This window comes from Equus quagga, chromosome 20 (assembly GCF_021613505.1).
Source record: "Equus quagga isolate Etosha38 chromosome 20, UCLA_HA_Equagga_1.0, whole genome shotgun sequence".
Lineage (NCBI taxonomy): Eukaryota > Metazoa > Chordata > Mammalia > Perissodactyla > Equidae > Equus > Equus quagga.
The window spans coordinates 17,729,374-17,742,504 of record NC_060286.1 but is presented as its reverse complement, the minus strand read 5'-3'; the positions used below and the strand labels follow the sequence as shown (position 1 = coordinate 17,742,504).

General features: G+C 41.0%; 1 protein-coding gene across 4 annotated transcripts in view; it reads right to left on the bottom strand.

Annotated features, from left to right (window-relative positions):
• Positions 1–4,658: 4,658 nt before the first annotated feature.
• PSEN1 (presenilin 1) overlaps positions 4,659–13,131 on the bottom strand; it is a 73,483-nt gene continuing 65,010 nt past the window's right edge. For all 4 annotated transcript variants that reach the window (XM_046647210.1, XM_046647209.1, XM_046647208.1 and 1 more), the window contains 2 exons: positions 7,402–7,520; positions 4,659–5,912 (listed from right to left, as the gene is read on the bottom strand). In XM_046647210.1, coding sequence (XP_046503166.1) covers positions 5,757–5,912; positions 7,402–7,520 — 275 coding nt within the window. In that variant the 3' untranslated portion in view covers positions 4,659–5,756. The remainder of the gene's footprint in view (positions 5,913–7,401; positions 7,521–13,131) is intronic.

The window sequence follows — 13,131 nt, the reverse complement described above, 5'->3', positions numbered from 1 at the left end:
CCTGCAGTCCACTTGAGGTACGCTATGGGTAAAAGGGTAATAAAATCCATTAATTTTTGCATGAGGAATTGCCCTTGGGTTACTACGTAATCGAAACAACTTTAGAAAAAAAGAAAAGACAAACAGAGGCAGCAAGAGTATGTCACCCCTTCTCCCAAGAATTAACAACCCAACCAACCTGATTTCTGAGGCTCTTCTGTCTCTCTCCGTTAGAAGGGCCAGCCCACGGAAGAAGCATCTTAGTCAATCGTAAGACACTGCTGAAGGGCCCCTGCGGGAGGTCTGGGCATCCTCCTCCGTGGCTTCTACAAGTCATTTAAGGAAGGAGGTATATTCTCAGTAAACATGGAAACAGATTTGGTTTGCTAACTGGGTTTTCCTCTGGATAAATCACTTTAATTTAAAAGCCAGTTATCCTTGGGTGTCCTCCACATACTTCTTCCTTCCTAATTTTTAGTCTATGTTCTCTGCCTTCTTGCCAACTTAGATTCTTCCCTTTTCCCAAACTTGGCATCTGGAGAAAACTCCCATCTTAAGCCATCTTTTGTGGATCCCTCCTTCACTCTGCATTCCCATTCAAGCGTGGTAGTGAGTTAACGTTGTACCTGTTGTACTCAAGTATGCTTCCATTTCACTTTTAACCAGGTGCTGTTACTGGTGGGCGGGGTCTCGCCATACCACACTCACAGCACACAGGAGGGTCCCGGGAGAGAACTGTTGGGCTACAGACAGCCGGTCCTTACCTAGCAATGCAGGAAATCCAGCCTCATTACTGTTGCTTCTCAACCCTGCTCGAGGGCATTCTTCATTCTCACCAAGAGCACCATTGTCAGGGCCCCTAAAAATCCGAATCCTCGCCCAGCTGTTGAGGACAAATCATGATGCTTCTGTGGCAGACTCTAGTGACACTGCCCACAAGATTCATAAAAGCAAATGATGCCTCCAGTTCTCAAAGGAGGGGATGAACACCTTCCATTTCTTGATGCCCTTAGCCAATGTGGCCAGGAGTGCATCCATCTCTTAGGTGCTCCTTCTCAAGACAATGGCCAACTCTGGTTTTTCTGCCAAACTTATTTCTGATGAATAATTCCCAACACTGTGTACGTGATTCACTCTTTAAAACAAAGGTGCTGTGGAGCTTGGGGATACGGTGATAGACAATCTATGCTCTACCAGGAGTAAAAGTGACATTGCTTTGTTCCATTCACGTGTCCTACATAATTTTTAAAAGATGATCTTTTAGCACATGAAATACCTGACTTGAACTACAACACACGTGTCCCGTAAGTTCTTGTCTTGACAGCCTTACACTGAGTTAGATATTTTCTAGAAAATATATTTTCAGAAACTAAGTATTCTTAGAATAGTTTTGAAACTTCTCATAACTAGATTTATTATCACACCCCCTATAATTCATACCACTTTCTTACGAGTGAAGAATAGAAATGAGGCATTTCTGTTCCTAAACTGTTTCCTGATAATTGCTGAACAGTTCTCACACATCAGTAACAAAGTTACACGTTATAATACTTTCATGTAAGAAAACGAGCACACAGCTGTATTCATGCGGTCTTTATTAACTTGACAAATATAGGAAAATCTGCAATCATCTATCAAAATTATATCTTACCAAGAATTTGAAAGGTATTTAAAAAAGATGTATTCACAGTCTGTCTGAATCATGTACAAAGCAATGTCTGCAGAAGCAAAAGCCAGAGAATGAACACGTGAGAGTAAATGCTGCTGCGGAAGCCGCGTCCCGGCCCCTCCAACCGCACAGTAAACAAGACAATTCTGCGCTCGCTCCTCTAGAGGGTCGACTTTGAAGCTGCCCTGTAGCAACAATTATTTATCCTAAAAGGAAAACTGCTTTCTGAGAAATCTTTCCTGCTACACAGACCAGGCTGAAGTGCTACCACCACATTGCAGGGTCCAGGGTGGATCGAGCTCCTTCCTCAGGGCGCTGTTAACACTGCCCAAGGTCCTGGGGAATGGCTTTGATATTCACAGGGGTCATTTCAGCACCAGGCTGATTTTTAACACATAAATCTGAGGTGTTTCCTACCAGAGTGGAGGACTGTTCAGATGATGCCATCCAGATGATGCGGGACGTAAGCGTGATGCCAGCCTTGTTGGTACACTCGGCTCAGCAATTTCAGAGGGTTGTGAAGAGCTGAAACCATTGTTTTTAATTTCCTATGTAAAGGGAGGTGAAAAGACCACAAAGATCACTTCTGGGCTCAAAATTATGATGGTGATATTGTTTCACCCCAGGACAAAACCAAATGTCCAGTTTCCAAGTCTCTTTCCAAACTCAGTGTCCAGGACGCCCTTGGTGGTGAGGAGAAGGGTGGGTCAGGCTGTGCTTGATAGACCCTCCAAAGCAAATTTAGAGAAAAAGGAGTACTCTATCGAAAGGACTGGCTTCTGGAAGAATCAAGTCACCTTTATAACTTCAAAATTAGAAGCCCTCAATAACGGTAACCGTGAAAAGGGGTTATTGACAAGTACCCAGTATTTTAGAGAAGTTCAAGATGGCATATACTAGAAAACAAGAGACGACAGCCGCATTCTGAGGACATATCTTACTCATCTTCGTATCTTTAGACTCTAGCACCATGCCAGGAACACAGAAGACATTGAACAGATCTTTTCGTAGTGGTTTCTGAGCTTTCTTCCAGGGTTGGAGCATGAATAGTTGAACACGCGAGGCCGGGCACTGGGGGTCAGGACCGGAGGCTCCCTTGAGAAGTCTGACCCTGGAAGACCCTATGTAGTAGCTTAATCTCTGTCTCACATCCTACAAGTTAGGATCAAGACCACATACACAGTTTTTTGAGGCCCAGTAAAGGACAAGTACTAAATATATTATTTGTTTGGGCATCTGTTATGGGAGAGGATTTTTCAAACCAATGGACACCTTAAAAATGGAGATCCAGGAGTTTAAAAGTAAAAACAGTACTTCTTTAGTTGTTGCTTCTGTACTGAAATAAACTGCTCATTTACGATTTGCTTCCAAGTTGCTTAGAAAGCTTCTATTTTTTCTGATAAAAAATTTAGTCATTTATAGCGAGAGCTGTGATCCTAGGACCACACATGAAGGCAGTGAGAATCAAAAACAGGAAAGCAAGCCCTTCCTCTTTGAAAAAAATCCTCAAATCTTCCAAATATGGTTGGGATTTCCCCAGGCTGGTTGACAGCAACATCCTGTACCTCAACTCTCTTTATCCTGCAGGCCAGTCAGAGCCGGACGTCAGCGGTCACCCTTGTGCCTCCTGTCCTCCTCCTCTTCTCTAAGCAGGCGGCAGTGCTGGTCATGCTGTACCGCTTCGCTCCACAGCCACCCCTCGCCCTGTGTGAGAGTACACCCTCAGTGGAATGGCTTCTATTTTCTCTGGTGGCACTCTGTTTTTCATGGTGGAAGACTAGCATTTTGATATTTCAGAAACAACTGAATGGACTCTAAGAAAGTACAAAGAAAAAGTTCTGTGTGTGAGACTGGCGATTTAAAGAAAGACGGTGTGGTCTCTCTACACTGGGATGTAGTTCCATCTTGTAGAAAGTGACGTTTATCGCAATCTTTCTACGTAGGACAATAATACATAGGGTGGATTTAAACACACACACACACACACCACATCTCTTCTGAGATGAACCTTTCACGAGGGATACAGCACATGTGGCACCCTCGCACAAACAAGCTACTCCAGACGGGGCTCCCACAGGCCTGCTTCAAACCACAAACTGGGGTTCAAGTGGCTTTAAGATGCATGTCTTTCTAGAAGATAATACCCACGCAGCCACATATCTGAGGAGAAAAAGAGAGAATCTTGGGAAAAGGGGGCTAAATGAAAAGAAACAGAGCTGAGAGGACCTGGTGCTGCAAGCCCTGCTCTTGCTTTGCATAGCTCTTATTTTCCTGCAGCTCTCCACTGCCTAAGACGAGCCGCTTTTTACTTATACTCAGGTTAGTACCACTACTTCTAAAGGTAGTTTCTTACAAGAAATATTCCATGACAGGAAAAAAATATTCTAAACCCCAGGGAAAACCCCAAACCAGACCATATGGCTGGAGAGAAAGCAGCAGGAAAAAGAGGAAAGGCTGGCCTCTCTTCGGCCCCAGGGGAAACTAAGTTTCTCACAAATGCTACAGTCTCATCACCGTGGCGAAGGGCCGTCTGTGGAGAAAGAAGGCTTGTGCCCTGGCAAAGCCCCATTCAGAGGTGCCACGTGCCCACAGGCTGACGGCTGTATGTGCATCGTCCAACTGAAGTGCACAGGGCCTGAACGCCACCTCCCCACTCTCACAAAGGTGCACTGAAATGGAAGGCAATGCGGAAGGGAAACCACAAAATACCCATTGTGAGGTTCTTGAGGAAGAACGTGGATGTCCTCAACATCTGCCCACGGAACATCAGCTCATCTGGTCCCCTTGGCTGTGGGAGGCCCCTTCTTTCTTCTCTTGGCAGCTGGTTCTCCTGACCCTTGGTTCTCCCACAGCTCACCAAGTGAAATAACGGTGAGCTCGCTTTGTACTGATACAACTGATTCAAGAACTTTATAAGCTACCAGCTTTGGGGTATTGGATTAAATTCTGACCTATTGTCAGAGACAATGGGTTGTAGTAAAAAAAAAAAAAGAAAAACCAGGACAGAAAGTGCTTCACCAGCCGTTTTACTCTTCTTTAATTCTACTGTCTTTGGGCACACGTTGTATTTGCTATTGAGAAATTACAACAGCAAGGCTGACAGCACTGATTCATAACACATTCTTTGCACCACACAGAGTAAACCTTAGAATAACCGGATCATCTGCTACAACAGAGCTGTCTTATTTGCTGGATAAGAGAACTGCTCATGGCGGGAGTGAAGGGAGAGATGGGGAACAAAGGAGTTATCTGGGGACAAGCAAACCTACACGTATGTCTGAAAATTAAGAATTTTGTGGAAAATCCAAAATTTACCTAAGGGTGATAGGGAATTGTTGAGTTATAGTTCCATTATTTCCAGAAATTACTGAATTTGGAACCTGAGGTTAAGACTTTTAGGATAAAGCAACCTCAAATAGGGTCAGACTGGCCTTGGGAAGAAATGGCAACCACAGATGGTAATGAGTTTCAGTGCTTGAGAACGAAAATTGTCAAAATCAACCTACACATCTGACTTGACTCAAGATGAAAAAAGGTCTTATTTAAAAAGGGTAAGTCTGCAGCAAAGAAAAGTCTGAAAGTGCAAGTTTGAGCCCCTTTCCACCTTTCCCTTTTGCTGCTGGCGCCTGTTCTCCTTACAGTGCCCCTGAAAAGGCTCAGAATTCAATACAGAGTTATTAGGTTGATTTTCAACACGGAGTTTAAGATGAAGAGTTCTGTTTGGTTCGAACCACTTCATTTAACCTCTTGGTAATGGTAGTCCTGAGATCTGCAGTGTTGGTAAAAATCCACCTGTGACCAAGGGCCAAACTGTGGGAACACGGCAACTTCTTGGCCCAACGCTCTTCCTTGTCCCTCAAATGTGGTAGCTTTTGCACTGAGGGACTCAGTACACCTCAGTGACGTATGTTCAAAACCTTTTTCTGTAGATACCTCCTCCCGATGCCCAATAGCGCAGGTGGTCAGGAAGACTCGGAAGGAAGCTGCAAAGAGTCCAGCCGGGAATCTTGACTTCGTTAGATGTGGACTCAGGAAAATCACCTTTGTCCTCCCTAGATTTTATTATAGTCAAAGGAGAAAAATCCATGGGATTCTAATTGCAAAGATGCTAGACATAAAACTGATGGAATGCTAATTGGTCCATAAAAGGCTGCACAAGATAATCTGTGGCAAAGTAGAAAACAAGCCCAAAGGTGATAGAAATTGGAAGAGCTGGCAATGCTTTCTTGAAAATGGCGAGGAGTAATAATGTAAGGCACAAACCCTGTGGAAAAGAGGGGAAAAGACACAAACTCAGACATAATTATGAAAGTATTTTCTGTAAAACAACTCAATTGCAAGTCTTGGTTCTAATTTAGTTAATTGAATACTACCCTTTGAGGTTAAATTTTAGAGCAGATGTTTTCATTAAATTTGGAAACATTTATTTTCCTTTGGAACACAGAATTCATTATGCACACATTGTTGATATTTCATCCCCTAACTCTAGGTAAGGAATAGAATCTGAAAATAAGTAAAATGATTTTTGAAAAAAATTAAATAATACTGGAGTGTCTACTGTGAGTTTAGTTTAGCTGGCTAAAACCCCAGAGGTGAAGAGCATTCTTCTGCTGTGTGGGGGCAAAGAGATGCTCATAGAATAAATCAATAAAAGTTTGTTTACAAAGAATATATTGCATTCTTGTAAAAACAGAGCAGCCACATAATACAGTCCATTTCTACCCTAGTTACTGAGACGCTAACCATGAAGTCTGGAGGCTGAGCATCATTTCAGGTTTATCCAAAATAAGTAACTTTTTTCTCTTAAAAGACATGACATACCCAGAAAACTAACTTTAAAAGAGAAATAAAATACATGATAACTCTAACTGGTTATATTATCCTGATAAATCACAAATGTAATCACAAAATAAATGCATAAGTAAAGTCTCTCATCTAACTTCACTCACATGTATCAAAGACATCACACCTGTAGTAAAAATAGCAATAAGAACTATCTTACAAGCTATTTACTTAAATCATAGTTCTGAATGCTTCAGGGGTCACGTGGTGGCACTATAAAAGCAAAGTCTACATGGGATCATGCATTGTGTTAGCTTTTCTTGCCCCACATTTGCTGCCCAAAGGAACACTGTATGCTGGAGATTCGGGCATTAAATGCAAATTTAAATGCAAACCAAACTTGGGGACTGAGCAAGGATCTGCTGACTCGTTTAAGACGGATCTAGCACAGTTAATTTCCTACATATCAATGCCACTGGGCTTGGAGCAGTGGTTTCTGATCAGAGGTACTTAGAATTTCCTGGGGAACTCTGACAAAAACACAATTAAAACAAATTAAATAAGAACATTTCAGGGTGGGGATGCACAGGTTTTTTTGAGGAAGATTAGCCCTGAGCTAACATCTGTGCCCATCTTTCTCTACTTTATACGTGGGACACCTGCCACAGCATGGCTTGACAATCGGTGCCATGTCCGCAGCTGGATCCGAACAGGCGAACCCCGGGCCGCCAAAGTGGAACGTGTGCACTTAACCGCTGTGCCACCGGGCCGGCCCGGGACGCGCAGTTTTAAAGCTCTTAGGTGACTTTAATGTGTGACCAGGTGGACAACTACTCAGGTGAGGTCCAATTATTTGTGTTTTCAAAAGCTCCCAGGTGATGGAGCACTCAGCCCAGCTGGGTTAAAACGGGATCGCGTCAGCAGAGTTTGGAGATGAGCAGTTCTGACATGTTTTATGCGTATATACTTACAATCAATATGGCTACAAAGCAGGCTATGGTTGTGTTCCAGTCCCCACTGGCTGTTGCGGAAGCCTTGCCAACCAGCACACTGTAGAAAATGAAGTCTCCTAACCCAAGCTTTACTCCCCCTGAAAAAGGGAAAGATCATGAATACAAAAGTTTGTCACTCTCTGCAACGATTTCACAGTTCAAAATGTCACTGCCTCACTCCATCCTGCACTGAATGAGAAGTCAACAAAAGATAATCATAGGAAATTAGGCTTTAGCTGGGTTTTCCGTTTCCTTTTTGGTTTTCTATGAGTTTCAGATTCTGTGTGGCTGAGCCTAGGGTCTTAACAGCAGATGCTGCCGTTACATATCGAAATAATAACAACTGCCATCTACTAAATGTCTAAGTTTATACCCAGCACTTGTTCTAATAAATCTTCACAAGATCCCCTAGGAGATAGAGCCTCTTTTTTTGTTTAAAAAAAACCAAACAGCTTTATTGAGGTAAAATTTATTTCATAAAATTCACCCATTGTAAGTGTATAATTAAATGACTAAAAAATTTATAGAGCTGTGCAATCCCCATGACAATCCAACACACTTCCATCACCCCAGAAAAGATACCTGTGCCCATTTACAGTTAATCCCCACTCCCACCCCGGCCTCAAGCAACAATTCACCTGCTTTCTATCTCTACAAATTTGCTTTTTCTAGACATTTCACAAAAACGGACTCATACAACAGGAAATATTTTGTGACTGACTTTTCACTTAACATACTATTTTTGAAGTTTATCCATGACATTGCATGTATCTGTAGTTTGTTCCTTTTTATTGATGAATAGTTTTCCATTGTATGGATATATTTTGTTTGTCCATTCATCAGTTGATGGACATACGGACTCTCAGTTTTTGGTTATATTCAGTTATATGAATAATGCTACTACCATCATTAGTGTACACAGATTGTTTTCATTTCCATTGAGTAGATTCCTAGAAGTAGAACTGCTTGGTTACATGGTAAGTTTATGTTTAGCTTTTTAAGAAACTGCCAAATTGTTTTCCATAGTGGCTATACCAGTTTACATTCCCACCAGCAATGCATGAGGGTTCCGGTTTCTTCACATCTTCACCAATACTTGGTATTTCTAGTCTTTTTGATTACAGCCCTTCTGATTAATACTGAGTATCTTTTCACGTGCTTATTAGCCATTACATTTCTTCTTTGGTGAAACGTCTATCCAAACCATTTTCCTATTTTTAAATTGGGTTTATCTTCCTGTTATTGAGTTGTAAGCATTCTTTATATATCCTAAATACAAGTTCTTTAACAGGACTTGCAACATGATTTGCAAATATTTTCTCTCAGTCTGGGGCTTCTTTTCCTTGTTTCAATGATAAAGAAAATTTTCAGTGTGGTAAAATACACAGTTCAATGGGATTAAGTACACTGACACTGTTGTGCTAGCATCACCATCATCAAACCACAGGACTCATTTCATCTTGTAAAGCCGAAACTCCGTATCCATTAAACAATGACTCCTCCTTCCTCTCTCTCTCCAGCCCCTGGCAACTACCATTTTACTTTCTGTCTCTGAGTTTGACTACACTCGGTAGTTCATATAAATGGAATCATACACTATTTGTTTTTTTGTGTCTGGTTTCTTTCACTTAGCATAATGTTCTCAAGGCTCATCCATGTTGTAGCGTGTAACAGAATTTCCTTACTTTTTAAGGCTGAATAATATTCCATCGTATGTATGTACCACATTTTGTTTATACATTCATCTGTCAATAAACACTTGCGTTGCTTCCACCTCATGGCTATTGTGAATAATGTCGCTATGAACAAGGGTGTACAAATCTCTCTTCTCTTAATGGTATCTTTTGAAGTGCAAAAGTTTAAAAATTCTTTTTCTCATGAGGAAGATTGACCCTGAACTAACATCTGTTGCCAATCTTCCTCTTTTTGCTTGAGGAAGACTGCTGCTGAACTAACACTGTGCCAATCTTCCTCTATTTTATGTGGGGTGCTGCCACAGTGTGGCTTGACGAGTGGTGCTGGTCCATGCCCAGGATCTGAACCTGTAAACCCTGGGCTGCTGAAGTGGGAGTGAGTGAACTTAACCACTATCCCACTGGGCCAGCCCCCAAAAAGTTTTAAATTTTGACAAAGTCCAATCCATCAATTTCTTCTTCTATTTGTCAGTGTTGTACTGAAGAACTCCTTGCCCAACTCAAGGTCATGAAGTTTTTCTCCTATGTTTTTTTCTAGAAGTTTTATAGTTTTACCACTTACATTTCAGTTTATGATCCCTGCTGAGTTAATTTTTGATTGTGTGCATGATGGACAGGGTGAGCCAGGCGTTTCTGTTCATTCTTTTGCATGTGAATATCCAGTTGTCCCAGCACCATTTGTTGAAAAGATTACATCCTTTTCCCATTGAATTACATGTTTCAGCACCTTTGTAAAAAATCACTGACCATAAATGTACGGGTTTACTTCTGGACTTTCAATTCTGTTCCATTGATCTATATGCCTTTCCCTTTTCCTGTCTTCATGACTATGGTTTTAGAGTAAGTTTTGAAAACAGATAATCTAAGTCCACCAATTTTTTTCTTCTCTTTCAAAATTGTTTTGGGTACTCTAAGTTCTTTTCATTTCCAAATAAATTTTAGGATCAACTTGTAGAAACTGGCAAGCTGATCCTAAAATTTAAACAGAAATGCAAGGGCCCTAGATTTTCTGTTGTCAAACAGTATTTTTAACCTTACAAGTTCCTTAAAAAATGATAAACAATCAAGCAAAGACTGAACCAGGGATTCAAGGATATGCTTTGACTTGGGGTCCAATATTAATCCATAAAGCTTTACAATTGGCTTTCATCCTTCTGGTTGTTAAGTAACTATTCCCAACTGAAATTTGATCCTGGTATTGAAAGTTTTGTTGCTTGAGTTAGAGAAACCACTTCCAAGAGACGGGCTAAGGACCCCGAGAAGTACAGTCTGCTCCACATGTGGGAGAGAAAGAAACAGAGTGCTGGTTAAGATCACCTTTCTGAGAAATCAGGGTTCTTCCTAAATCATGAAAGCCAGAGTGAAGTCTTCCTTAGTGGAAAAAATAAACACAGGACCTAAGAAACTGGACACTATGAACTACAGGGTTAGTGACCCTGTAACTTGCTAACCTTCCCAGACTGATGAATACTCACCAGCTTCAGGTGTGCAGAAGAGCCCAGCTCTACTATTTAAGTACCTGTGTGATTCAGGACAAGCTTCTCTAATCCTCAAACTCCTCAGCTATAAGATGGGGATTACAGAGCTATTTCATAAGGTTGTTATCAGAGTGAAAAACAATACAGGAAAAGTTCACGGCCCATACAGAGCCTAAACAAATGAGAGCCTTAGAAAGACTTCCGATTGCAAACACTGAGTGCTATGAGAAACTAAGAGAAACCAAGTTCTTTAGGGAAAAAAAAGCTATAGAAATGAATTTTTAAAAATAATGCAGGAGGGGCCGGCCCGGTGGTGCAGTGGTTAAGTGCACATGTTCCACTTCAGCAGCCCGGGGTTTGCCGGTTCAGATCCCGGGTGCGGATGTGGCATCGCTTGTCAAGCTATGCTGTGGTAGGTGTGCCACATATAAAGTAGAGGAAGATGGGCATGGATCTTAGCTCAGGGCCAGTCTTCCTCAGCAAAAAGAGGAAGGTTGGCGGCAGATGTTAACTCAGGGCTAATCTTCCTCAAAATAAATAAATAATGCAGGAGAAAAATTTTGCATTTATCTGATAAGTGACCTGTATCTAGAATATATAAAGAACTTTTACAACTCAATAATAAAAAAATGAAAAAAAATGGGCAAAGGATCTGAATAGACAGTTCTCCAAAGAAAACATACAAATGGCCAAAAAACATACAAAAAAGATACTCAACACCATTAGCCATCAGGGAAATACAAATCAAAACCATAATGAGATAGCACTTCATATCGAGAATGATTATACTCAAAAAGACAGATAATAACAAGCACTGGTGAGGATGTGGAAAAACTGGAATATTCACACACTGCTGGTGGGATTGTAAAATAGTATGGTTGCTTTGGAAAACAGTCTGGCAATTTCTCAAAAGGTTAAACACAGAGTTACTGTATGACCCAGCAATTCCACTCCCATGAATATACCCAAGAGAAATAAAAATATATGTCCACACAAAGTCGTGTACTTGAATGTTCATAGCAACATTATGCACAACAGCCCCAAATGGAAACAATTCAGATGTCCATTAACTGATGAATAGATAATAAATGTGGCATACCCATACAAAGGTACATTTTTTGGCTATAAAAAGAAGTGAAGCACTGATATATGCTACAACACAGACAAACCTGGGAAACACTACGCTAAGCAAAAGAAACAAAGGACCATATATTGCATGATTCCATTTATATGAAATGTCCAGAACAGGCAAATCTACTAAGATAGTACACTAGTTAGTGTTGGGAAGCGTGAGGCTAATGGGAATGGGCTTTGATCTTGAGGTGATGAAAATGTTCCAGACTTCGCTTGTGGTGATGGTTGCACACGTCTGTGAATACAGTACAAACCAGTGCACTGCACACTTTCAACAGGCGGGGAGGGAGGGGTCGCGAGGGGCCCCTAAGGAGCGTGGGGTTTCTTTCAGGGGTAACGAAAACATTCTAAAATTAATTGTGGTGACAACTGAATAATTCTACGAATATACTAAAGCCACCAATTTAAATGGGTGAATTGTATAGTATGTGAATTATATCTCAATAAATCTATCAAAAAATAAACAAAAATAATGTATTGAATTAATCTTAAAATTCTGACTTCACATTTTTTTATTTAAAGGCTCACATTTGTTTAAATAATAGCAATACTATGGCAAATACTATAGTTATACTTCACAGAATTCATTTTAACAGAGAGATGCAGATTTTATTAGCAAAATTAAAATAAAGAAACAAAGAAGTAACCATCACTGTTTTTCTATAGGTACTTACTGAAGTGACAAATTTTATTTACCTATAACCAGAAGAGACTGAATCAGTATACAGAACCTAAGAAAAATCATATTGCTCGGGAATTTGTTTTCTTTAAACAGCTCCTTTTGATTCACTCAGTCAAAATATGCCATAGCCAAACAACTAAAATCACGCAACGGAAACTGCTGAAGTCAGACACAAGGAATTAATAGGATTCCACTGCCAAGTGCTAACGCTGACATCGGCTGCTCGGATTTTCCTGCTATTTGCTAATGGGAATCTAGGCCTTCTATTGTTTTGTTTTTGCCAACTCTGAAAAGTAATTTTAGGTAATTATGGTGTTCCTTTAATATTAAAAGGGGCATTTGCTGGTAAAGACAATGAATGATTGTGAATATTTACTTTAATTGTAAGACTTCTCTAAATGACCTCTAGCAGCATATGCGCCTAACTTCAATATAATAACATCACACAGTAATGAATATTTCCTATTATGTTTTCTTTAAGAAAGGCAGACTGCCACATGCGGCGCCTCATTTGGATGAGTCTGGGAAGCCTGACTAGCCTATGTTCTCCTCCAAATGGACCCTGCGAGCTTGTCTGGAGGTTCTGGCACAGAAGCACAGCTACTCCTATACCCTTGACCGAAGAATGGTCCTCCTCTATCAGTGCAGGTCGTCTTCTCTGACTAACCGTGCAGCTTCAGGAGGGACACATCTGGAGCAGTGAGGGAGGAAGGGGACGCCC